Source organism: Diorhabda sublineata, chromosome 2 (assembly GCF_026230105.1).
Source record: "Diorhabda sublineata isolate icDioSubl1.1 chromosome 2, icDioSubl1.1, whole genome shotgun sequence".
NCBI classification, from domain to species: Eukaryota; Metazoa; Arthropoda; class Insecta; order Coleoptera; family Chrysomelidae; genus Diorhabda; species Diorhabda sublineata.
In genome coordinates, this window is record NC_079475.1 from 18,112,229 (window position 1) to 18,140,132 (window position 27,904).

The 27,904-nt window shown below is 32.3% G+C and overlaps 1 protein-coding gene across 2 annotated transcripts; it reads right to left on the reverse strand.

Annotated features, from left to right (window-relative positions):
• On the reverse strand, nucleotides 1–27,574 carry LOC130452699 (phosphatidylserine decarboxylase proenzyme, mitochondrial). Of its 2 annotated transcripts, XM_056792108.1 has the most exons (7): nucleotides 27,387–27,574; nucleotides 9,600–9,721; nucleotides 5,746–5,928; nucleotides 4,438–4,676; nucleotides 3,947–4,107; nucleotides 1,525–1,694; nucleotides 1–393 (listed from the first exon to the last, which is right to left on the reverse strand). In XM_056792108.1, exons 1-7 carry the CDS (start codon nucleotides 27,413–27,415, stop codon nucleotides 80–82), a joined length of 1,218 nt encoding a protein of 405 aa, XP_056648086.1. In that variant the 5' UTR covers nucleotides 27,416–27,574; the 3' UTR covers nucleotides 1–79. The 2 variants fall into 2 exon arrangements, with proteins under 2 accessions (XP_056648086.1, XP_056648087.1); XM_056792109.1 differs by lacking the exons at nucleotides 9,600–9,721; nucleotides 27,387–27,574 and adding an exon at nucleotides 9,426–9,570.
• Nucleotides 27,575–27,904: the final 330 nt, after the last annotated feature.

The window sequence follows — 27,904 nt, forward strand, 5'->3', positions numbered from 1 at the left end:
TAATTCTTTTTTCGTTTATTAAAAAAATATCACAATGATTTAATACATAACAAAAATATATACAAATCTAAATATTAAATTATTCGACAGTTTTAATACCTATTCTTTCATTGGTTAACCTATCTACGAATTTATTTTGTTGTTCATGAACACAACCAATTCCCTGTCCCATTTTGACTTTGTCTCCGGGCATGATGGAAAATTTAAAGTTATATGGCGCCTCAAATATTAAAACGATGGTAGAACCCATCCGAAATTCGCCCATAATATCACCTTTTTTCAATTCCACGGCATTGCCCAAACATATTTCTTCTTTAGTACGATTTTTGTATGGTTTATTTGTCTGCAAAGTTTTGTCAAAATACACTTTCACTGTCCCAACATTTGTTGCACCTGGAAAAATGAAAATATGTTAATTTTATGACAAGAAATTACAGAAAATGTTCATATCAGCGTTTTTAATTTCGTGTTTTTTTAATTAATTATATAGGAAAGGAAGGTATTGAGGAAAATGTTTGGGGAAATAAAAACAAGTGAAGAACTTTAGAAAAGAACAATTTACTAGTACTGAAGGATTAGTATAAATACCCATCAATAACAAGTAATGTAAAAACTCAATGAGTAAGATAGTTGGGGCATATTGAAGGGATGCTGGGAAATAGATTTGCTAAAAGGGTCATTGAAGAAGAGGAAAGAGGTAGAAGAGGGAAAGACTAATTTAAAAATGGTTGGATGAAGTTTTGAAGGATATTGGAGAGGTAGAACCGAGTTACAGCGCAAAAGTACAGAATCGCAACTTGTGGAGAAGAATTGTGAAATCATTTGAAGACCGATGAGAAAAGAAAAAAGACTCCCCGTATTAACACTGCCACTGAATTTTTATGTTACTTTTGTTTGACACCCATGCTACCTGGAATTAGATGATGTTGTGAATATCCTCGAGTCAATTCTTTTACAATTTTCCTACATGTAGAAGTTGGAAATTTGAATTGTAGTTCAATATGTTGGCAGGCAAGTGAGGTTGAATTTTATTAAACATTAAGCTGTATGATAAATTAAGCAACTTAGCCAGAAACTTGAGAATAATCGGTATACCCAAGCTGTTTTCCATATTAAATTTATCTTTCCATTTTCAAATTTTAATAACTTAATAATATGAATGGGAAACTGAGAGACAAGATTTCTAATAAGGAAACAATTGCTATTTATATTAAAAATTATAATTTGCTGGTTTCGAACTCAATAATTATTTTATAGCAATATTGTCAGCAAAATTCCCATTATATTACCTTAGAAAGCAAGTATTTAGGATATTATGATTTCCCATGTTAAAAACCTTTGTTCCCAAGATATAGATGAAAATAATTTTTGTTTTGAAGGAATATACTACAAGTATATATAGAGCTAGTTTAAACTACAATAAAATATGAGTGCTAAAGATATATGTGCATTTTTCTATATTGAGTTGTGATCATATATTGATTTTACAATAAAAGTGATGTAAATACATGAAAAATAACTTACCAACTGCAGTATATGAAAAAAATCCATAGTTCCAATGCCCTAAATAAACAGCTCTTTCATTAAGAGTAAATAGACCTGGTAGCCAACTTGCTATACTGGGGTTTACAGAAAGGAGTTGTCCAGAAAAGTGTCTTCGATGTGTAGGTTTCCATTCCGCCGGAGAATGAAATCTATAAAAAATAGAAAAACGTGAGAAAATATACACTTCACAGAAGGTCAAACTAATAACTACAAAAATACACCAGATTTTGACATGTAATTCTAAGTCATATCTAAAGTATTTTAGCAGTAGATTGGCTTCTAAAAAAAGAGACATCGGAATAAAGAGAGTTGATTGTAGACACCGGATTAAATAATTTGATCAGAAAAAAGATTGTGCAGAACTGGTAACATATTCAAAAGTACATCTCCTATTTTTTCCAAATTCCAACGATGATAGTTCATCATTATTAAAAGATCTATTTTCATATTATTCTCACTTCTATATAAACTTCTATTTGCTCATTATTACAACCATAATTATTGCAATTATATCTTCAATAATGATTTTTATTTTAATAAACTACTAGTGAAGAAAAACACTTTCAATTTTTGTCATTCTAGATATATAGATTTCCAATAACTAATTACCCATGTGTACAATAGGTACGTTCCATTTAAATTGTAGACGAAAGTCGCCTCTGGCCTATTTATGAATCACAATCATTACTCATCATCGCGTCTCGACAACAAAGTTTAATAGATTTTCTGCCAAAGGGGGATACAATTATATATAGACGTTTATTATACCAATTTAGTTCCAAACTATAAGGTAATTAAAGAAAAACGCCAAGTGATGCAAAGGTTTCATTTTGCACCAGTATAAATTACCCAGTCACAGCTCCACCATTGCATTAGTCGCAATAGCTTAGGTAGGGTTTGAGTTGTTTGAGCATCCACCATATAGAGCCGATTCTGGCCAAAGCGATTACCTGTTGTTAACAAAACTTGAAGAACACTTGTTTAACAATTTTATTTGGATAATGAAGTACTATGTATTATAAATCAGTGCTTTGTTCAATATTTCTTTTGAGACGCATGAGAAATATTTCAACATCAATGAGAAAATTGAGTTTATTGCAAAGGTGTTCTTTTTCATCAGGACAAAGTACCCGAGGGAAATGATGGGAAGGTCTTATTTTGAACCAGTATAAAGTATACAGACACAGCTCCACCATGGTATCACTTCCTATTCACAATCAGTTTTTTTAGAATCATGTATGGTGTTTAGACATCTGTCCAAGGCAACAGCTTTTTGAGACTTTATTTTCTTGACAAATCTGCTAAATGTTGATGGAAGAACAAATTTTCCAATGGTTTCTAATTATCTAATTGTTAATTTTTTTATCTGATCTGACTTGTTTTCAATGCATTTACAATAGAAAAGAGAGAGATACAACTGTGTTTTATGGGTATTTAAAAAGCATTCGATGGAATCAATAAGAATGATATATGGAAAATCCTAGATTACAGAGGAATACAAAAAAATTAATCAACGAGGTAAAACAAATAAAAACAGAAATATATAAAAAGGTAGCCACATCCATGTTGTCATATGGATCAAAGATATAGACAATCACATAGAAACAAAAAAGCAAAATAAAAAAATACAGAAACCACATTTCTAAGAATAATAGAGAATAAATCCAGATAAGATAAAATAAAGAATAGAACTATAAGGGAAATTTTGAATTCAAAATCAATTCAAAACAAAATAGAATAAAGACAATTAAGATACATTGGTCATGTTATGAGAATAAACGATTAATAAGGAAGTAAGGAAGACCGATGAAGAGCTAGACAGAAGAAATTAAGATGACAGGGGAAAATTGAGGAATGAGACGGTATGAAATAAAACAAAAGACAGGATAGGAAAGAATGGAAATTACCGTGAAAAAAGGAAGCCCACCTAATGACTAAACTCCATCATGCCTGCAAAGGGAAAAGGGCTTCAGGATTAAGTAAGTAATTACGTAATTAATTAATTACGTAAGTAATTAGAAACGATTATTACATTGACGAAATTGATGTAATTTAGTGATAATTGATCTATTGTAATAAGAGAGTATATATACATTTCATTAGATGGAGTAGTATTTTGATACATTATTATAAAAACTGACATGGCCTAGCATTTAAATTGCTGACTTCCAACCTCGAAGTTACTGGAAAAAATCTCGTGTGAAAATGTATATTCCAGTTTTCCAAACGACAAAACAAGTGAATTTTATTTTTGCAATGGTGATTTGGAATGAATATTTGTTCATGGTTCATTTTCCCAGGGGAGGTAGATGTTACTTATAGAATCTTGATGGCATATCAGAAGCATCAGAAGGAGGATACTAGTTATGAGTTAGGAGCTTATTTTGTACAATTTTCTTACCTATGATAATCGCCTGGTGCCAAGTATATAACACATTGATACAATGTAGTGCCTTCGAGAGGTTTATGCAATAAAGATGTCTTGAAGTCACTGCCATATTTTTGCATTTTTGTAACTTGCTCTCCCAAAAAATCTTTCAGTGAATAAGTCACCCCTTTTACCTAAAACAAATTGCCATAAAAAATGATATATTACACGAAATAATGAGTCTCACACAGTCATGCTGACATAAATATTTAACAGTTTAACAGACCAATTTACTTCACTTTCAGCTTAATATATTCAAAACCACCCACAACTTGAATGTGATAGTGGAATCAATACATCAAAACTGTAAACTCTGACCATCCCAAGTGGAAAGGCAAGAAAAGGGGACAAAACCGATACTTTGGGTTGCAGTGTATACCTTGAAGTATACATATATACAAATATAGAGAACATAGAAATTGATTTTTTAAATCAGATTTAACTAAAAATTAATATGAGCTCACCTGTTCGACTTGTTCAGTATCAACTGTCCCGAAATGGAGGACCGTCCCGTCACAAGGTGATACGAGACAGCTGCTTTGATCAACCTGTCTCATTCCATTTTTCAGAGATCTGGCAAAAAAGTCTGCCAGACTTGGATAAGACGTTAGATCTTCATTTTCAGCTTCAGAAATGTTAACACCAAATACACTGGAGTACATTTTGTATACGGGCGGTCTCAAAAGTTCGGGTAGTTTTACATCTATAATATTAAAAGAATAGGACATGTATTTAGTTTGTCATACTTTTAGAAATTCAAATAAAAATAGAATATAACCTGTGACAAACACAAAAACGAAGGACCTTCACTGGCGATTTCGTCAGTTGAGACACATCCTTGTTTCTGAAAGATAAGGTAAAGGTAATTACACAGAAATAAGATTACATTTGCCAAAAATTACAATTATTTCTAAAAATACTTGAATTGGAATAAGAAAAAAGCCATACAATCGAAATATTTATTAGTCTATTAATTTTTGGCAAATAATTTTACACAATATATTATTAAGATCAAATTGATTTTACATTATAGCTATTATGATAATTATACCGATTATAGAATCATTGATCATCTATAAATACTAAATTCAATTGTAATCTGTGTATTTCTGTGGTGTATAAAAACGCTCCTATAGGAAAGTGTTTTGAATGAAGAAGAAAACTGAGAAAAAAATTATCTGGAGGTTCTTGTACATGATTACATTAATCTAGCATGTGTAATTTTGTGGAGATGAAAAAGAAATGCTAGTTTTAAAATATCTTGCCATTGCAAGGATAAACAAGAAATGTTTCTGATAAGAAAGTAGAACTAAATATGTTAATCAGCTTGACACCAATATAGTGGAGTTTAATAGAATTCACAAACTAAAAAATTAGATGTGGATGTTGAGACCATGTATAATAAACTTTAAGTTTGCAGTGCAACTTTGCTATTTAATAGGGATATGTAAGGATTGCCTGAACATCGACTCATACAGTGTATTTTTTCAGATGACTCATATTTAGAGAACCAAATAAATAATCTAATAACAATAATACTTCTTGTTTGTATTAAATGAAATCAGTTTTTCAAGTCCTAAAATAAAAGTGTGAATAGAAAATTGAAAAACCTTTTAAAGGCAGTATATTAAGCTATCCCTATATAATTAACAAAGGCAAACGATTCAAAAATATGATCTTAATATTATATCCAATAACATATATGGTACATAACAAGTGTAATAAGGAATATAATACAAGTTGATAGCAAAAAGAAAATTGTTTAGAATTACCTGCTATATATCCCCAGCATCTTGATACTGTCCTCAAAGGTAACATACAGTAACAATTAATTTCCCATTGCCTAGCGGGTCCTTCTTTTTGTCTCTTCCTAAATGCTCTCCATTGCATAACTGCTATTAAACATATTCCAACTGGTAAAAAGCGTTTTAATACTGTTTGCCATTCTGTTCCATCTATATTAAAAATAAATATCACTAAATGATAACTTGAAGTAATTTGTAAGATTATACAGAAGATATTTGTGAGTTGAGTGTTTAGGAGAACTATACTAATTCAATCTTAATATATAAAAATTCAGTGTTCGTGTGTATGTTACGAATGAACTCAAAAACGAGTCAACTGATATTAATGAAATGGCATGAATATGTAATTTGGTCCAACTTGAATGATAGGATAGTTATTATTTAAATTAATAGTCTTAATAATTAATAAGTAGTTGCTATAAGTCTGGAACAGATGGCGCCTTTGGCGAATTTCTTTACAGATCTGTAAAATTTTGTCCTTTGCACCTCATGGATGCCGCCACACTTTAAGGTGATATATTTTCTTAGACTACATACTATACATGTCTTATTTTGCCTATACCACTTAAAGGTGCTTCTTTCAAATCATTCTTCATTTTGTCTTCGTTGCGTATATTACTTATTTTTTTTACTTCTAACTTAGTTATTCAGAGAACAGCGAAATTAATTCACATTAAAAATTCAATTACTATTTTTAGTAAAATGCCACCCAAAAAATCCAACCCGTAGCAAGAAGACTCGATGTGCACGTGTTGAAAGAGGTCATGAATCAGTCGAACAAAGAGCAGAAAGAAATGCAGCTCAAAAAATTCGCACAGCTGAAATTCGTGCACGAGAACAGAGTGATAATTGTCGACAAGAAAATGCATTCAGAACCAGGGTGGCACGTCAATAACACATAGATTCATATAGAGAACAAAATCGAGAAAATCATCGAACCAACCGCGCAGTAACAGTGGATCATTTGTTAGTATTGGTGCGATAGACAAAATATGCAATTATTGTCAGGCGTTAAAATTTCGCAATGAAACACCCGGTATGTGTTGCGCATCAGGAAAAGTTGTATTGTCACGACTCCCTACTCCACCTGAACCTTTGAAATCCCTTCTTTATGGCATTTCAAATGAATCAAAAACATTTTTGCGTAAGACACGAAAATTTAATTCTTGCTTCCAAATGACGTCATTTGGAGCATCCAAAGTTTGTGATTTGTCATCTGATGGTCGTAATTTTGAGACAACATTCAAAATTCAAGGCCAGGTATATCATAAAATTGTGAAGAACGTGTAACAACTCGATGCCAGTTTAATTTCATTAAACAAGCAGAAGAGAGAGCAATTGTATTGTCATTAGAATTATTTCAAATCAAATCACTCAGACACAGCAAGGCGTGGCCGGATCTGCTAGTGTGCTTAGTGTACTTTTAACTTTATCTGATTTAAAACGTTCATAATAAGGAGGAAATTTATTCCTAGATCGGATAAGATTAACTTGATTCTAATACCTAAGTAGTTACCTCCTAGTTTAAACACTTGTTGCGTATATTGAAGTCGAATCATGAAAATACAGTCGTGAACAAAAAAATGGATTCATATCGCACGCTCGTTGTGGAAACTCTGTAGCTCCCATTCTTTTTCTGAATTCAGCATCTCAAAACCATTATTCTTAGCTTCATAACAAGAGGTCTATGTTGTGCTTTAGATATTCTTTGATAAAGAAAAAATGTCAAACGAAAAGAAATATTAAACAATGAAAAAGGGTTATAATGAACAGTAAAGAAAATACCAAGGTCGAATTTCGTAGCCGCTGCAGAATTTCTAGACCGAACTTTTCTCTTAAATTCATCCTATGAATGCTCGATAAGGTTTAAGACCTGGCTATGCGCTGGTTTATCCATAGCGGCAATTTCGACATGCATGAATGTGAACGGGAATTGTCCTACATTAAGATGAAGTTTTCGCTGATGAAACTGGCGCAATCAACGACGTGATCCCCTAAAATTTCTTCTATGCTTCGGTTTGCCGTTAATCTCCCCGCTTCACCGCCAGTTTTAATAAAAACCAACTCAGTTTTTCCTTCCATTGAAACCACCACCGCTTAAACCACCCAGGAACCTCCTCCAAAAGTCCCATTTTCTTTTATGCAACAATGGGCGAATCTTTCTCCAGGTCTTTTGTGGATTCGTCCTCTTCTATCGCAACACTCTACTTCCGTCTGAGAAGACAACGCAACCCCATTGTTCGTCAGTCTAATTAACGTCTTCTCTGGTGAATCGTGGACGGGCTGGGTTTGATTTGGGGCCATTAGTTGGCCTTTTTGGCTTAAGGTTATCTGGCGTTTTTAGGTCATGGTTAGCTGCTTCAAGTTTGAGCTCGTGTTGAACTTGAACACCAGTGAGGGGTCGATTTATCGGATGCGCACCTTTAACTTCCGGAACCGCGTCTTCGATAAAACTTATCAGTCTTTTGGTAACGACGGTAAACTCTGGAAACAGAAGACTGACTCATGTTAGCGCACTGGCCACTTCTCGCTGAATCTAGCGTTGTCGCAATAGGGTGATCAGAGCAGGGACATAAGGACAACGCAACTACTGGCACATGCGGACGATGTAGCTATCATTACAACATCGAGAAATGAGTTTAAGGAACTTTGCAGAGCCTTCATAGAAACGGCAGAGACAGAGAATCTTCGAGTCAATGAAGATTAATCGAAGTTTATGATAATGAAAACACCACAAAGGAAAAGAGCAATGAGAAGTTTTTCGATAAAACCGAATGAAAAAAAAGTAATGACCTTAGAATAAGTTGAAAGTTATGTATATCTTGTGGTGGTTACAAGAACGACGGTGACGAGGAAGGAAATCTAGAAGCAAGGATGATGAAGGGCAGTAAACATTTGGAAGCACTGAATGCGATAATCTCCTCCAAAAAATATAGGGAGCAACGAAAGTGGAACGTGGTTTCTTAACAAAGCAGAAGAGATATGTGGGAAAAATACTCAGGAGGAAACTAGGTGGTAAAAACGAGGAAGAATTATGGCTTAACATAACAAATAATAAAATAAGCAATTTATTTGGAGAGGTAGATATCTAAGCAAAATGATAATATTCAAAAGAATAGAGGGACTCGGTCACATAGAGAAAATGTCAGATTTTAGACCAACAAAAAAAATGATGGACATAGAACAAGGAGGAGCAAGAAAAAAAGGGAGACCAATGAAAAGATGGTACGCAGAGGACTGGAAAACGAAAGCAAAAAATAGAAAAGAGTGAAAGGGAATCACTTCCATAAACTGTACTTAATAAATTTATAACAAGAACAAAATTCGTAGAAAAAGTACAGTACTAAAGCACGAGTCGCAATTCATTTATTTTTCCTCAAATATTAAATGCTAGTCGAAACTCTTGTTTTATATATACCTATAAACAGGTTTTCGATTGCCAAGTAATTAATAAATAAGTAATAAAAAGAAGTTCAATATTTGATATTTGAAATAGTATATTTAAATTTTTTCTAAGATACCTTATTTAAACACCTTAACACTGACTAATTACCGATAGTTCACCATCTTTCAACTCACAAATATTTCTTCAAATTCAACATTCTATCACCACTTAGCGTTTACCAAACTAAAAAAATCTATCAAACCTTCTGCAGATTGATAATTAATCAAATAAAACAATTCGATATCTAGTTTCTCCATAATTAATTGTAAGAAGGTTCACAACAGTATTAGAAATATGTCAGAATTCTAATACTTATATATACGAAAAAATAGAAGGTTATCCTATAATAACCTCTGGTTATCGTAGTTGGACTTACTTGAAGATTTCTTCGTAGTAGATAAACTTCTGTTGACAGCTGGTGTTAGGAAGAACCTTGAACTTATAGTCGGTTTTTGAGAAACGAACACGATGTTCCTAAATGGTATACGTCTATAAAGCCTAAAATAAACAAATTTAATTATCTCGAATAAATATGTACCAACAACAGAAATATAAACAAATAATTAAAATAACGAATGCCGTTAAGAAATTATTAGGAACAAATAGTACAAATGAATATTAACGTCTTTAAACACACGTGATTTTTCGAGACCAATTATCCTCGAATTAACTAGGTTTTACTATTGGTACTTATTACTGTGAAATTATGATATAAATACCACAAAAAGTGAAAATACTCAGGCGGTTTGACGGAAAATGAATTTTCAAAGGTTTATAACTAACATTACAGTTGTTATATTGTTAGTTTCAGTCATGTTTCTGATGTAATTTGTCAAAATTTTACATAAATCTGACAGATAGTACGAGGGTCGTAATTGATAAATACTTATTAAAACCTAGATTCTAATCCAAAGCTAGCTTGCATTAAAAATTGAACCGAATACTTAATTGTATTAGTTCCTTCATTACCAAACTTAAAAGTTAGGACAAGGTTTAGCACCCTCACGTATGAAAAATTTTTGGATTTGTCAATTTGTGAGAGATTTTTTTAATATAAATACAAAGACGTGGGTGTTTAGATAGAATCCAGATATAAACATAATTTATTTATGAATATTCAATTAGGATATATTGGGAAATAAGAACATTGGGGAGGTTAACCCTCTGATGTAATTTTTTTTGTATAAGGCGTGTGCGACTTGAGACATTTTGTTTTAACTTTGAATATTCTTTTTATGCCACATATAAACTCGATTTTTGTACACTACACATATACCTATACTTTTTTGGTTTTATTATAGTAAGTAGGCATTGTTATATATTTACTTGTTTTTCACTTAATATAATTGTTATCGTTAGAACCAACGCTTCACTATTCACTATTGACCTTCCCGACTTCCCCTGTAGTCGAAAGGGTATTTTCGGCATACCGAAGCCTGCCCAGCGTACAAAAAAATGAAGCAGGCACAGGGAACCAGGAGACCTTCTACCAGGGTTACTTCAAACACAAACTACCCCATTTATAAGCCCCGACGAACCACAATGCTTTCGTGGGAAGTGTAGTGACCCACAAGTTTGACGTTTTTAATAGTGAACGTCTCAGAACGTATTGTCATACGAGTATTATTTGAGTTGTATACAGATATTTGAAACATTCATCTTGGTCAAAAAATGAATTAAAATCACGATCGTTTTCATGTGATGATTTTCTATGACTTCCGACGTGGACTGAACCAACAGAGTGTGTCGATCAATTCGTTTCGACTTTTGGTGATAAAGCACCATCTCGAGCCACCGTGTTTTGCTGGTTTTCCTAATTCAATCATAGTCGCACTTCGCTACAGGTGAATTTCGTGAGGGTCGTCCAAAATCGGATATTGTATCAGAAAACATCGATGCTGTGCGTAATCTGATATTGTAACATCGTCATATAATATACCGTGAGATTGAAGCGTACTTGGGTATTAGTTCCATTCGCATACATTTAACATTGTATGAACATTTGGTTAGGCGAAAACAACAACCGACTGTATGGGTCTTTCAAGACGATCCACAGCCAACAAAAATTGTTCGCTCACAAAGCAATTCGAAGCAAATGGACGGCTATTTTTTCGGAATACCTAGACATGTCTCCACCGTTCCATTCTAACACAGTAGAACGGTCAATTCTGAGTGATAAACCAGCATTTGTTTGCCATAAGTGTTCGAAAAAATCAGGGAAATCAATCTCAGAAGACGAATCATTCTCCACCACTACAATGCGAGCTCTCACACATCAGTTCAAACAAAAATTTTTTTGATCAGTAAAAACATCCATTTGATGGATCATTCACTCACTGTACAGTCCTTGTTTGACACCCAATGATTTCTTCTAATTCTCGCAGATCAAAAATAAAAAGCGAGATCAACGTTTTTCTACAACTTAAGAAGCGGTTGATGCGTTCAATGGGCCTACCCATTCGACCACTATTTTGCAAAAAAATTAACCGGACTGTGTTTCAATTTATTGCTAGTCCGCACATATTCACTTGATCCTGTTGCTTCAGATATTTTTTGTTCCCTAACTTGAAAAAATGGCTTGGTAAAAAGCAATTTCATATAAAATACGAGGTGATGATAGATACAAAAGTGGGGATTCACTGGATTGAAATAACTTTGTCAACATTATGCAAGTTACCATCCAATAGATTCCAATACACACTGGAGTGAAGGGTAACGAAATAGGTAACAGACTCGCTAAAAAGATAAATCCTTCTTAGGACTTGCACCCTTTAGTGGAATCAGCTATAGAATAATAGAGAAAGCACTGAAAAAGAACGTAGATAGGGATAAGAACAGTTATTGAACAATTTATGAGGGGTGTGACAGACAATGATACTCATGGAAAACTCTAACCAGGAAAGATCTGTTGAAAGACGTAGATATAGACGAAAACAATCCACGAATACTAGCAGAAGTCTTGTCGGGTCACTGCCTCCTCAGTGAACACCTAAAGACTCTAGGTTTAGCCTAGTGCAACGTGCAGATTCTGTTACGTAGAGGACGAAACCTATATCCCCATTCTCTCGAGGTATGGAAAATAATAACTCTAAAGTATTCCACCTGGAAACGCCTGAACTAGAAGACGAAGATCTCTGGCAATTACAGCCATCTCACATCCTAGATTTTTTAAAAGGGGTGGGATTAATGGATCAGAAAAGGAGAAAATAGATTCTTTGGATCTCAATAAACATGATACCCTGAACTACATACAAGCTGCGTTTAAGAAAAATTGAGATATCAAAGCTACGTTTGAAAACTCATTTGGAATTTCCAAGAAATCGTTTTGAAATTTTTGAACAAAAGTTAATTTATTAAACATATTAGTAAAGAATGACAACAATACTAAATACAATTCGAATAATCAGTTTCATATAAAAATTTAATTAAATGATTCAATAATCACGTATTGTCATCAAAGTTGATGAAGTGAATGAAATTTGAAGTCAATAAGTTCATTAAATACAGGGTGCGGCAGCATAACTTCCTTTTTTAAAAAGTTCGCCATTTAGTCGGTAGATGTCGTAACGGAGTGCTAGTGGTCTCGTTCGAGAGGGGGGACTATAAAGTTTTGTCCCGGCACAGTTCAGTCGCCATCATGCGTTGGAACAGTGAGGAGCGTGCGTTTGCCGTTGAGGTTTACTTTTCGAGCGGATGTTCTGTGATCGCAACCCAGCGCGCCTTTCGGAATCGCTTTAATTTAGCCCCCTTGGCCCCTGTCCCGGACCGGAAATCAATTGTTACGTGGGTCACTACGTTCAGACAAACTGCAAGTGTGACAAGACGAAGAACTGGAGTCCCTCGGCCCATTAGATCACCGGAGAACATTGAGTTAGTTAGAACTTCAGTGTTGCGATCACCACGGCGTTCTGCGCGCAAACATGCGTCTGCCCTTGGACTTTCCGATCGTTCTGTGAGGAGAATACTTCATGATGATCTTCATTTTCATCCATACAAGATGGCAATTGTGCAGGAACTTTCTGAACGTGACTTCAATTCTCGGAGGAACGCGTGTGAGGTTTTTCTGGAAGTCGTTCCTGAGGACGCTATTGTTTTTTTTTAGTGATGAAGCCCATTTTCATTTGTGTGGATCCGTAAACAAACAAAACATGCGCTACTGGGCTGATACCAATCCTCGACAATTGCATCAACGGCCTTTGCATTCACCTAAAGTCACAGTGTGGTGTGCAATTTACTCACGTGGAATTATTGGTCCCTGGTTCTTTGAGGAAAATGAAGTCACAGTGACAGTGAATTCGCACCGGTATGTAAACATGTTACAGGAATTTTTTTTCCCACGGCTAGATGAGTTGGACTTAGGGGACACTTGGTTCCAACAAGACGGAGCAACGGCACACACTTCAAGAACATCGATGGCTGTTTTGAGGGAACACTTCCCAGAGCGCCTTATCTCAATTAGGGGCGATTTGGAGTGGCCAGCCCGCTCTCCCGATTTGACCCCTTGTGATTATTTCCTATGGGGTTTTTTGAAATCCCGTGTGTATGTGAACCGTCCAAGGACCCTACAAGATTTGAAGACGAACATCCAGGAAGAAATTGCCAACATAACGCCTGCTATGCTGGCAAGAGTCATGACAAACGCCAGAAATCGGTTTACTCAGTATATGGAGAATGGGGGACGTCACCTAACTGATTTGATCTTCAAAACTCAGTAAAACAAAACTTTATGTATGTGCCTGTATTATAAAAAACGAATAAAAATTTTCTGATTCATACAATAAGTTTTATTAACTTTTGAAAAAAGGAAGTTATGCTGCCGCACCCTGTATTAGTGAAATTTTGATTAAAGAATTTCATCCAGACAGACAAACTAACAGAATAAGATTGATAGAAATATTTATTAAATATTTATTTATTACATCTACAGGGTGTTTCTAAATTCATACAACAAAGTTCAGAAGGTATTTGCTCGTATGATATTCAGACGGGTCTTTTTTATAACAAAATTTTCTCATCCCACCTGTTTCTGAGATATCACCCTTAAAAGGTGATTTTGGTTAGAAGTGGTTATTTCCAACATTTATTATATTACATTTTGTATCTTTATCGTTTTCCAATCCATTTAATAAAAAAAACTACATCTTATAAAAAAGTTTTGACATGAAATATAGTAAGGGTTGCTAATTTCACCCCCGTACAGGAATATTGAAAAAATACCCGTAGTTGGTCCTTTTCGAGTACATGAAAATTGCAGAATTTCAAGTTTCCACTTTTATTGAACTTCGAAAAATAAAAAAAAAACTCAATTTTACTTTTAAGGATAATATCTGGGAACGGGGTGGGATGAGGAAACTTTGTTATAGGAAAGACCCATATTAATTTCATACGAGCAAACACCTTCTGAATTTTGTCACATGAATTTAGAAACACACTGTATATTATTTAGTAGTCATTTTTTAATGAACGACCAAAAATTTTCGTATTTATTTACACTCTTTCTATTCGTGGGGTGAATTAATCAACACTGCATATTACGTTCGTAATTTATTTACACACTATACAATACATTTAACTTATAATAATTTACTTATAAATATAACTTGAATAATTTCTGCGATTAATATCACTAATTCGTTATTTTTACTACGATCATTTATTTAAAACTAAAACTGCGTTTACACAAACCATTTATATACCTAAATAAAATTCTACAAAATTCTAGAGCAAAAAGAAACAAATAAATAGACTTTCCTAGAGTTATTTAAAAGAAATATTGTAAATAAACCGCCCGCTATAAGAAAAAGGATCTTCCGCTATTTATAAAAAAATGCCGCGCGAATAAGGAAACGATTTTGAAAACTTATTCATAACATTAATTTATCAACGTTTTGAAGAAGTAAACTGTAGAATACCTACACTTTGATTATTGAAATTATATTTAAATAAAATGGAAAATTTGGTAATTTTCCACATTATTCTATCCATGTTTCTGCGTGAACACTGAAGTGATTTTCCATAAGGTCAAATTTTGTACATATTTTATTTTATGTGCCACATAAATTTCAATCTAGAATGAAAAATAACTCGTTTTCTGGAAAAAATTGAGCATCATTTGAAATGTGATCTCGTGTCATTCATATAAACAAACTTTTAATTACTGATAGTCTTATCATAATCGTTACGTTAAAATAAACATTGTTGGCCGTATGAATTATCACTTATCAGTTTGACCTTTCACATATTTTCCCACGCATTTATCTGTTATACATGCAATTTTATAAAAACAAGGTTAAATACAATCTCAACTTTAGAAGATAACATTCCAAAACAGCTAGTGACGAAACAAATAGCAACAGCAGCTTATTTACTAAATAAATACTATAAAATAGGAAACTTAAACGTCCACACAAATGAAACATAATTTGTTTTTTGACCATATCGGGGTCACATAAATGATAACTATTGTTTTTGTCATTTTAGCACTCGTTAGTCATGGAATTTCTGCAATAATATTTATGTTTATGAAAACACCATAGGTTTCTTCAATGACTTCAACGGATGACACTACCAGCGGAAACTACCGCGCATGTGATGAATGATTTTACTCCAAACTTGTAGCAGACTAACTGCCTATATTGCTTGAATGAATTCTTATGAAAATTCATTGAAATATATTTTCTAAAGAGAGAGAGAGAGAGAGAGAGAGAGAGAAGTGCTTTATTGTTACAATTGTCACAATTTGTAGACAAAAGCTAGTAAAAACTAAAAAACAAACATAAAAATAACTAAATAAAGAGACAAATATAATAAAATTATAATATACAGAGAAAAACCAAAAAGAAAATTATAGGTAATAGTAATTAGTATATAAGTCGTATATGAGTCCATAGCAAAAATTAAACCAGTATGCAGAATGCCCAGTATTAAATATTATTATTAGAATAGACGTCGCTCCCAGAGAAGGCACTTTCCAGTAAATATGTCCTCAAATTATTGCGAAATGCGGGAAAAAATGATATCGATTTTTATTTCAATTGGCTAATGGTTGTGCATTTTTTTACATTGTAAAATATTGAGCCTAATTCTGAACATGGAGTAGGTAAATAAAGGTCGTGCTCTGCTTTCCTAAGTGGATAGCCGTGCAACGACCTTTCTGAAATTGGAGCAGCGTGCTTACGAATTAGGGAAACGGATTCAAAGATAAATAAGGATGGAAGAGTCAGAATTTTTAATCCCCCCCAGAAGGGAAGGGCATATCGGAGATGCGACTCAATAAGGGCATAATAGACTGTTAAGGAGGTGGATACGTTCAGTTCTTTGGAAACTGATCTCAGCGCAAAACAGGAGGCAATATGTAACTCCCATTTCTAGGAATTGTCCACAACAAGCCCTAAGAATTTCACAGATACAACGACGTCAGTTGTGATGTTATTTAATAAAAAGGCAGCAATGTATTTTGATATGATAAAACTTTAGTTTTAGAAACGTTGAGACAAAGAATATTAGAATTGCACCATGATTTAAGGGTGATTAGGTCACTAGATATGGTCCTATGAAATAACGTGAGATCAGGCTTGCTCCAAGAGAAACTAGTGTCGTCTGCAAATAGACATATTTTACCACCGATGTCTAGATAGGCGATGTCTTTTATAAACAGAAGAAACAAACTCTTACAAGCTGACTTCTGTTGGTAAGGTATGACTAAAACCATGCGAGAGGTGTTCCCCTGAAGCCGTAGTACTGCAATTTGTTAATTAAAATATTATGATTAACACAAGTGCAAGCCCTAGAAAAATCACAAAAAGTTGTTGCAATGGAATGATCGGTGTTTAGGCTAGAGTAGATATTATTTAGGAGTGAGAATATAGCATCATTTGTGCAACTCAAATTGATAGGTAGTAAGTATTTTATATTTAATCAGAAATGTTGACCAATCTTTCTATAATCTCGGATAACGTGGGATGGAGTGCAATTGGTCGATAATATTCGATGCTTGATTTTTATTTTCTCCTTTATGCAGAGGTATAATTATAGCCATCTTAAGGTAATTGGGAAAACTACGGGCATAAAGAAGAAACTGTGTAAGTTGGCATTAGCATCAGGAAGATATGAAAGCGGATCACGAGAAGAAGTTATAGAATTTGATAAATTCTTGTCTACATTCACAAGTAATTATTAAGGTTATCAGGTAAAATAGAAGTTATGCTCGATGAAGAAACCTTATTTCTTAGATCATTCACATTGGACCATATTTCTTTAGAAACATGGCGAGTCTCCTCTTATAATAAATATCTTTGGCAGCTTTATGATAAATTTTTCTGTATCGTTTCACATAATTTTCGAAGAAGAGAATTTCCTTAGGTGATATAAAGATCGCATGTTCTTTGCAGATATACGTAAACCTCACTAATAGCTGATATTTCGAGCATTATTTGTTTAAGTTATTAGACCTTATTTTTTATAAGTGAAATACAAAAAGGAGCAAAGCAAATATCTAATAAAATCTTAGTGAATAGCTAACACCATAGGTCCTTTAGATATTAGACATGTAAATCTTTATGCACAAATTCTCGACTTAACTTAGGTACTAGCACTTATTTTACTAATCGATACTGTATAGTCTGCCTCAAATAGTTGCCAAAAATCCATCATCCTCGATGAATTCAAATAGATAATAATAATGAAAACAAAACCCTAATATTAAATACAAAAATCTAAGATCCGAAAAGCATCTGAAAATAATGATAATACATTAAAAATGTGAGTGATAGCTCATTGCATTAGAAATCACTTCTAGATGTTTTTAAAGGATTTGATTTGATCAGAAATGTTAAAAGTCAAATGGATGCTTTTATCATTTCTATTTAAATATAAAATACTTACTACCCACCAATTTGGGTTTTTAAATAACAAATGCACAAATGATACTATATTCTTCCTCCTTAATAATGTGTACTGTAGCCTAAACAGCCATCACTCCAGTACAACAACTTTTTGGGATTTTTCTAAGGCTTTCCATTGTGTCAATCATAATATTTTAATTAACAAATTGCAGTAATACGGTTTCGGGAAACACCTCACGCATGGTCACCAACAGAAATCAGCTTCTAAGAATTGATACAACGATGTCTTCTTGCAAGCCAATAGAATGTGAAGTGGAGTGGACCTTTTTGAAAAATATGCAAGAAGCACAATTTCTGTTAGATTTACAACTTTTTATCGAAGCACTACTCTTTCAAACAATTATATCGAATTTCATTTAGTTTTCTTGATTTACTAGGTGATAAATTTAATGACGCTGTATTTCACTAACATCTGGCTGGGTCTCAACAAATTCTTATTCATCACTATCATCTAGTTTTCCAATAATATTACTCATTTTTTGTTTAATTGTCAAAATTAATTTTTGACTGACATTTCTTTGACTGATTACGACCTCACAGAAAAAGGACTAAATATTTCGCTCATTTGAATGTTTAAGTTTGTCTTGATCTCTATACTATAATGACAGATGAATGCAATAAATATTTATTGCACAAATGGAATAAATATCCACTTTTGTCAGTAAATATAGATCAATAAAGTTGTGTTTATTGAATAAACGTAGAAAAAATGTATTATTCAGTTTATTTTTTGCTTTATTAATATTGGATGTTAGGAATTAAAATTAAAATTAAAAATATAAAAGAGGTTGCGATACTCAAAAGGTCGCAAACCACTTCAATAGAGACGTTGTAATAAAATAAGTCAAGGTGTATATAATATTATTTCAATTAATCCGCCCCGAGTTTTATTAATTGCTTCATATATTTTGAATAAAAGTTAGATGGTGTAATTTATCATTGACCTCATTAAACTTTGACTGTTTGATATGTCTATCAAATTATAGTTAATATTTTGGAAACAAATATAATAACAGAAGTTATATGTTTTCAAAAGTGTCAACTAAACAGATTTCTAATTAGATTGATTTGAATAATGAATTAATTGCTAAACTGACTATCATATTATATCTTCAACATAACTGAAATGTTTTAACAGCAATTTTATATAGGACTTTTTTTAACAATAAATTTCTAATTTTTGAAAAACAATAGTGTTTTTCAAACTATAATTTTTTGTTGTACATTATTTCTTAATAAATAGGAGCTTAGCTCAATGCAATAGTTGATACAAGTTGGGAAAAACTTGTATAGTTCTTCTTAAATCAATAGCAGATTATAAAAAGCCTTGACGATATTTTTGTTTGATTTACCATAGGCGTAGATACTTCATTTTATAATTTTATTATTTTTATGAATACTTTTAAAAATATGTATATCTTGTACGAGAAAGTATTCGTATAAAAGCAATCCAATCATTATAAATTGGACGGCTTCATAAAACGTAAATAGACGAGTAAAATGTATCTGCCTGTAAGAGAGTTTGGTTTAAACAGGGTACCAGACGTGAACTGAGCCCTTTTTGTACCCCTTTCGTTTTTTTTCTGGAAAACGAAAATTCTTTGTAAATAAAACAAAAGAACAAAATTTTCAATTCCAAAGTATCATTATAAATAATAATGGTAGTCAGAATCGTCTGAACTAGAGTCATCATTTGATTGAATTATGAAGGGTTGTGAATAGGGTGATACCACATACTCATCTTCTTCTTTGATAACATGTTTTTCCAAAGCTCTTGGCGGTCGGCTGCTAGAACTTTCTTTACGAGTTCTACAACCTTTTTACTCAGTTCTGGAGACTGAATACATTTTCGTAATTCTGATTTTACGTATGCCCACATTAACTCTATAGGGTTAAATATGCAATAGTGAGGAGGTACTCTGAGAAAAGTATGACCCTTTTCTTCGCACAGCTTGTCAATATAATAAATTTCCTCTAACTTTAGATCTTTAATAACAGTAAGCAATTCTTTGTTTGTTGGGGTTTTTTGTACGAGCGCTGACAGGCATACGAATAAGTTTTTCAGACATAAATGCTAAAATTAGAGCTTTGTTACTACTACTATTTGGTATCTTAAGTAGCTGCCACGAGCGGTAGGATGCGTTGTCCATAACGATTGTGATCGAATGTCAGGTAAAAGCTGTTCATTAAACCACTTTTCGAATAATTCTGCTGTCATATTTTCATGATAATCAGCTGTACAGTTTTTAATTTTTTTAACAGATATTAATGAAGCATTAGGCACGCAACTGTCTTCGATTCCAGCGTGTACTATTATAATGTGTTTCCCTTTAGAACATGGCCCATTCAAACAGCAATTTTTACTATTGTCATCCCAACCGAAATTTACTACATCGTGACTGTCAAACCATGTTTCATCTAGATAAATTATGTGTCCGTAAGAACTTCGATAGTCTTTTATCTGACGCAAATAATCATGTCGCCATCGAACGATCCTTGAAATTCGGTTATTGCCGTTCGTTTATTCAGTTTTTATTCTGGATAATATGCTACATGTTCCTGGATTACTTCTAATGTCGCAAACCTGTTCTCCTTATATAAACTATAAATTGTCCTACGCATAAAATCTTGAGTAGCTTTGTCAACTCATTTCAGAGTCATTCAGAACTGAATCGATATGCATATGGGAAAGTACTGGGGCTAGTATTCTGAAAATTTGCTTGCATGCGTTTTCCCAATTGCTTGTTTCACATAAAATAATTTCAGTTTTCTGAAACGCCCGGTTATACCGGAAGTGGACCCAAACTTCGCTATTTTGAACGGAATGCTAAGGTTTTTATTAAATTTTTGGAATCCAGGCATCGTATGCCTAAAGTCCACCATTTTTTAATTATTTCACATTTTCGAAATTTTTGGACACGTGCAGCCCTCCACTAAAAAAATTATATTTCTAAGTTCAATTCAGTCAGGTCTAATATTTTTGGGATTTGGACAAATAACACTTACAGCTTTCAAAATATGTGAAAGCCTTGACAAAAATCTATATAGGTTGTTCAGAAAATGGTGCCAAATTTCGATATACAAAAACTTCGAAGACTTAATTTATTCAAATGGCAACCCACATTTTTCTCTTTACCATTGGATTATACGCTTTAAATTAAGGGGACTTCGTTAGTAAATCCATATATCTCAAATTAACGGTTTTTGTTGAAACTGAAAAAACTGAAATTTTCATGGTTTTTAATTGTCACCTGCCGATGGCCAACAACGAATAACCAACGTTAACGCATCAAAAATTAAAATACTTTAGTCAATTAAAAAATATTTAAAAACACTACACTAAGAGAAGAAGAACAAAATTAAATTAAAATGTTCGAAATGGTTGCCCCCAACTTCCAAACATTTATGGATTCTTCTTAAAAACCCGTGCTGGGTCTTTAAGGGTGATAATTAAAAAATGGTGGACTTTACACATACTATGCCTTATATAAAGTTGTATTGAAATTTTACGTAGATTTAAAAATTTTAATGAAAATCTTAGCATTGCGTTTAAAATAACGAAGTTTGGATCCACTTTTGGTATAACCGGAAGTTTCAGAAAGCTGAAATTATTTTGGCTGAAACGAGCATTTTGAAAAAGCCATGCAAGCAAATTTTCAGAACACTAGTCCCAGTACTTTCCCATATACATATCGATTCAGCTCGTCGTGAAGGACCCTGTACGTGCTCATGTTGATGTTAGCGAAACATTAATGGATGTTTGGCACAAAGCTTTTTTAGCCTTATACGGTATAATAAACCGCCGTTAAAGAAACAGTTGACCCAATTTGGTGAAGTCCAAATGGTTGTGGTGAACACAAAAACAGACCAAATCAACTGCCAAATGAAACTAAATTATGACTTAGGCCGGGTTTCTTCACTTCCTAATAAAGTCCCTACTATTATTTACCGAATAACAAAAAATCGTAAAAATAAAAAGTAAACCTCCGAGTAAATCGAGTTATTTGCCAAATAAGTTATTAGGCAGTCACAACTGTTAATTAAAGAGTTTAGTAGAAATCTTTAATATACATCGATCGTGGTTTGTTATTATATACCTATATTTGGGAATATTCGTTATACAAATAAGTAAATATTTAATATGGATGCTTTTCAAGATTTAGAAGATTTGTTTGATGAAGAATTGATTGAAGAAATACAGAACATTTCAGAACGAGCTTATTCCGTTCGTCATAAAATTGATCATTATAATTTTTTGTCCGATGATGAAATTTTTTAATCGTTTTCTTTTTCCTTTCCTATCAATTATTTTCAATATAATCTATAATTTTCATACCAACACATCTTTCTCCAACTAGCGAAAACTTCAACATTAATCTTAACACACAAATCATAGGAAATCGTCAATACATAGACGATTGCTATATAGGCAATTTTCATAGTGTTACCAACAGTAGACTATTTGTTAAATACATAATAAAGTGACAAATACCTATTAGTTAGTTCGGATTTAAACCAACTACGATAAAAAAACGGTAAACATTTATTCGACAATTAAAAGTTCCTACTAAAGTTATGTGGCTATTAATTATTTGGATCTTTATTAGAACGTGAAGAAACCAGCCCTTAAAGGGAGGGAATCCCACTATTCATTAAAAGATATATCTAGGGTGTATTTGCCTGAAGAAGTAAATAAAGCAAAATTGCATAGAATGTACAATCAGGCCAACAAAGATCACCGTGTTGGTTTGACAACATTTCGTGAAATTTTTTATGGAAACTTCAATATTTCCTTTGGTTTTCCTCGAAAGAATACATGCAGCAGTTGTGATTTACTTAAATCTAAGTTTCAGTTTTAAAAGATAAAATTGCAAAGGCTATTGACGAAGAAATTAAAGCAACATTAGCGAAAGAACTACATAAACAGGAGAGCGAAAAAAAAGTACATTTAGCTAGAAGTGAACATTTTTTCACTTTTTTCATTTCAATCAAAAGAAACTGTCGCAAAGAAGCTAGAAAAAATGAGGAAATGAGATAATGATAAATGAGATAATTACCATTGACTTTCAAAAAAATCTACCAACTCCTAATATAACTACGTCTGACGTGTACTACCGTCGTCAACTGAAGTTCATTTGCTTCAACATTCATGTGTTCTCAGACTCGACATCAGTATTTTACACATACGACGAAAGTGTCGCTCGAAAGGGAGCTGGTGATGTTTGCTCCATGCTAAAACACTTTGAAAATATCCTGAGCCAACAGTAAAGCACTTAGACTCGTGCGCAGGCCAAAACAAAAACTTTACGGTTATACATTCTCTTCACTACACAGTTTGTACACCGACACGATTTCAGACTGTTAAAGTGGTCTTCAACATAAGAGGTCACTCTTATGCCTTGTGAACCAGAAATCATACACTGAGACACCCGATGACTGGAGAGATGTACTCAGAAACAGCAGAATCAAACCTTCATCGTTCACAGTAATTAACTGCGGCAATGTGGTAAAATTTGAAACTTGGACTGATTCTTTGTCTGGTATCTTGTGTCACTTGTCCCTGCCCTTGTCGAAGAAGAAGATGATGATATTGAGTTTGTAGATGACCCACCAATTGATAAACCTCCCCAGTAGCTATCTGGCAAAACCGATCAGGGTCCATATTTATTTTTACTTTTTAAATAATTTGTTTAGGTTCAATGTACTAAATGCATTTCTTAATTTGTTATAATGTAATTAAATAATGTATTACAGCATCAAGACTTTGAAAAATTTAATTACCTCCATTTTTAAGCTTTTTATTCGACTGAAAATTTATGTTTATGCTGAAAATTTATGTTTATGCTGAAAATTTATGTTTATGCTGAAAATTTTTGTTTTCGGGACTGTGATCGTTCTTCCAGGTGGCCCTTCATATAAAACTATTTGAAATATTAATTTGACTAGGAGCCTCGTAACCAATCGAACGATTATAACAATCACATTACTACACAGTTAAGTTTAAATTTTATGTATTTTTACATTAAAGTAACGACCATTGTCCCCTGAAAAATATTTTGATTTGTTCATATGAATCCAGTTTCTGAAAGAAAAACTCATTTGGAATAAATTGGGGATGTGGATTAAATTCGGTTGTTGGTCAATAAGTTCAAGAGCTACTATCATAAAGCCAATAAAAGTGAGGTATGTTACCCTATCTTGTTAAAATTAGGTTTTTTGATTGTTCCAAATTTCTTTTAAAATAAAAAGAATTTTATGTAATTACAAAGAAATATATCATTTATTTAATAAAACATAAGATAATATTTCTGCATTAATGAAAGCCTTAGTTTTCGAACGTATAATAACGTATTTATTAAATACTGAGAGGATTTGATATTTCTTTGATATCAATGTTGTTGAAATTATGTCATTATCCATAGCAAGTACCAAGAAACGCATTATACACATTTTAATCAAAAAATAGGTTATGTCATATAAAAACATGTTTATTTATGTGATTAATCGATAACCTTACTTTAAAGAGTTTAACAGAGGTCATAAAATCAACATTTTATATAAATATAAACATAGAACAAACAAGCATGGGTCTAATGCATGTTTTAATAATCTATTATTCAATTTCATCTCTTATTTTTCTACATTATACCTGGAAGGAATCTCGTAAATCCAGCTGTTCCTGTAATGAGCTTTTAGTTTTCTTATTTGCTCTTATTGAGGTTCAGATGTATCCCCAATAGGAGACTCAACGGGGGTCTACACATATTTGCAGTGTCATATCCCACATTTGCTACCGAATTTCTAACAAAGTGTTCGAATAGCAGCAGAGGATCCACTGTGCATTGAAACTAGTACAATTTTGGAAGTATTCTATTAGGAAAAAAGTTTATGGATCTCAAATTAATTATATCAATCACTAGATTTTCGAAATGCATAACTTGAACATCTTTAATTTGCTCAGGTATTTCATATTTTGTGACTTAACTAATGGTGCATAATCATTGTGACTCAATGAATGCAGTAGAGAGCTTCTGTGCAATATCTTTATGACATTATTAGATTAAAATAGAAAAATAGAAAACTAACCCTAGAGAAACTTTTGGTACCATATAAATTCTCTCTTAATGCTGGATGCATAGTTGTTTTGCAATAATTTAAATAAAGAACTAAGAAAGCAAGCAGATACTTTTGACATAAACTATAAGAAATATTCAAATCTAAAGTTTAGAATAGAGTTTACTTGTAAATGAAACACGAAATTTCCTTTTCTTTATAATTCTTCTTTATATAATTCATATATCTAATCTCTTTTCAGTCAAACTAATAAAAATACTTTCTTTGCTCTTTGGCTATAATATATATTATATTAATTACTATAAAATAATATTTGTAGAAGCATTTGTATATTTGTTATTTTCCAATCCAAAATATTTAATAATATTGTATAACTAATATTTATGATTTTCTTGATACACGGTCTAATTGCTTCTTATACTGTTATACTTTTATGATTTCTAAAAAATAATACTTGGGATAATGGTAGTATTGTTTTATAATTTTGGTAATTTCTCTCTTAATTTCCCTTCATTTGTTATATTCTTCATTATGGACATATAATTGGTAAATAAATTTGTTTTGTGGAGTTTTCTTAACTACAAGCATTACCCTCAAGAAGTTGGCACCACATTTTGGAGGTACAAACATTTCAGAGATGGTTCTACATTGCTTTAAAGCATAAGGCTGAGAGCTAACTTTTAAAGAAAATGATTTTAAGTCACACCACAGTTTCAAGGTATCACAATTCTAGCAGTTCTAGGTTTATTTTTACAAATTTGTTTTAAATTGTTTCAAATTATTGCTTTTTAATAACATTTATTAGAAATTTCCACTAATAGCCCACAGTCTCCTCAAATGGGATTATATTGAATGTTCTGAGTTGTTCTAGATTTTTCGAGGCTTCTCCACCATCTTATATAATAGCTTGTTTGCGAGCAATTTATTCTTCAGAAGTTTGGAACAAATTCAATTTCAAGCTGTTACTGCATTTTTGGTGCTCTAACATTTTCCAAAATATCTCATTCCAAAAATATGCAGATTTTCATTTCAATTTTCTCTTCCAACCCTATGGGGAACAAAGTAGAACAAGCTTATAACAACCTCTAAAATCTAAGAAAAAGCAAGAAAATTTATATGGAAGTGTTTTCTCAAAATTGAGGTAGCAGTGTGATTTTATTTAGTTAAATAATATAATCCATTTTCCTAAAATTTCTAAAATATCATTTCTATCAAAAGCAATATCCTGGAATAATTGAGAAAAAACTTAAAACAACTCAGAACAATGATTATAATATCGAAAATGTGGTGCTTGCTCTAAAATTAGTTTTCTGAAAATTTAAAAAAGAAAATTCTTAACGCTTTATTTTTGATCAATATAGAACAAACAACTGCTAGAATCGCGATACCTAGAAAATGCGGTGCAAGCTTAAAATTCGTTTTTTTTTTCAGTTTTTTTCTCCAAAAATTTTATTATCAGCCTTATGCCATGTTGGAACAAAGTGGAGCAAACCTAGAACAACCTTTATAATTTCTGTAACTTCAAAGTACAGTGAGAACTTCTTTGGGGTACATGCATTTGAATATCAATTATTTTTTAATTGTAATTACTGTGGTTTTGGTTTTCAGTAATTAGGCTTCAGTATTTGGGAAAATAACAAAATTTGTGTAATCTGGGTATTAGTAGAATTTGAGATCTCTTTTTATGGTTGAGTATTTATTTCAAATTTGTTTTGAATGTTTTTAGGAATCTGCGTAAGCAAAAATTACGGAATAGCACTATTTACTAAGAAAAATGTGTTGTATTGAATTTATAAACATATTGATATAATAATATAAGATAAAAACAAAACACGTTTCATAAACATTAAAAATGTGTGCCAGAAACAAATTTTTTGCAATTAAATTAATAACTGTTAAGGCATATAACAAACTGAGAACTGTAACTAGTGTATTGAAAATTTTAACAGTAAATATTTATCATCATGTACTAGAAGTCTTTCATGGTGAAGAGAGTAGTAAATTAATTTTTATTCTACTTTATATATTCATATTGTATCAACTACGACATGTTTTGTTTATACTATTTGTTTTGATTCGTTGTATTAATACATTACTGGAATATGTAAACATCTTTTCATAATTTGAATAACATCAATGAATAGTTTCCTCATTATTCTATACAAAAATAGTAATTATGTACTTACATGCGAGTTCTTTGAATCAATATAGACATCCTCAACTTGTCAATGTTGTCTTCTGGACATAAAATTATGCTCCAATTAAGAGTTTTATTAGAAGTAACAACACAGAAAAAGTATGAACAAAAGAACTCAAGACAATAACACAATGTGATTGTTAATATAACCTAATAAAAATGCTTCGAGAAATCTTCTTTTTTATCATCTTTTGTGATCACGGTCTGTGCTTATATTTGGAATTAGTATATATGCAACTTATTTTACAAATTAATGGAAAATAGTATTGCATAGTTTGTAGTATGAGTGTAATAAATTATATTTTTCTACTACTGTGCGTAAACTACGTACTTAGACACATTTTCGAGTGAGTAAAATTTCACTTCACGCACTAGTGTGTCAAAAACAAATTTTAAGCAGTAGTGCGTAAAGAAATTTATTATTAACTTCGTAACGTAGAAATAACTGCACAAAGTGCATATTTAATATTAGTATTGTTACTAATTGAATTCGTCTCTTGTTTTGTT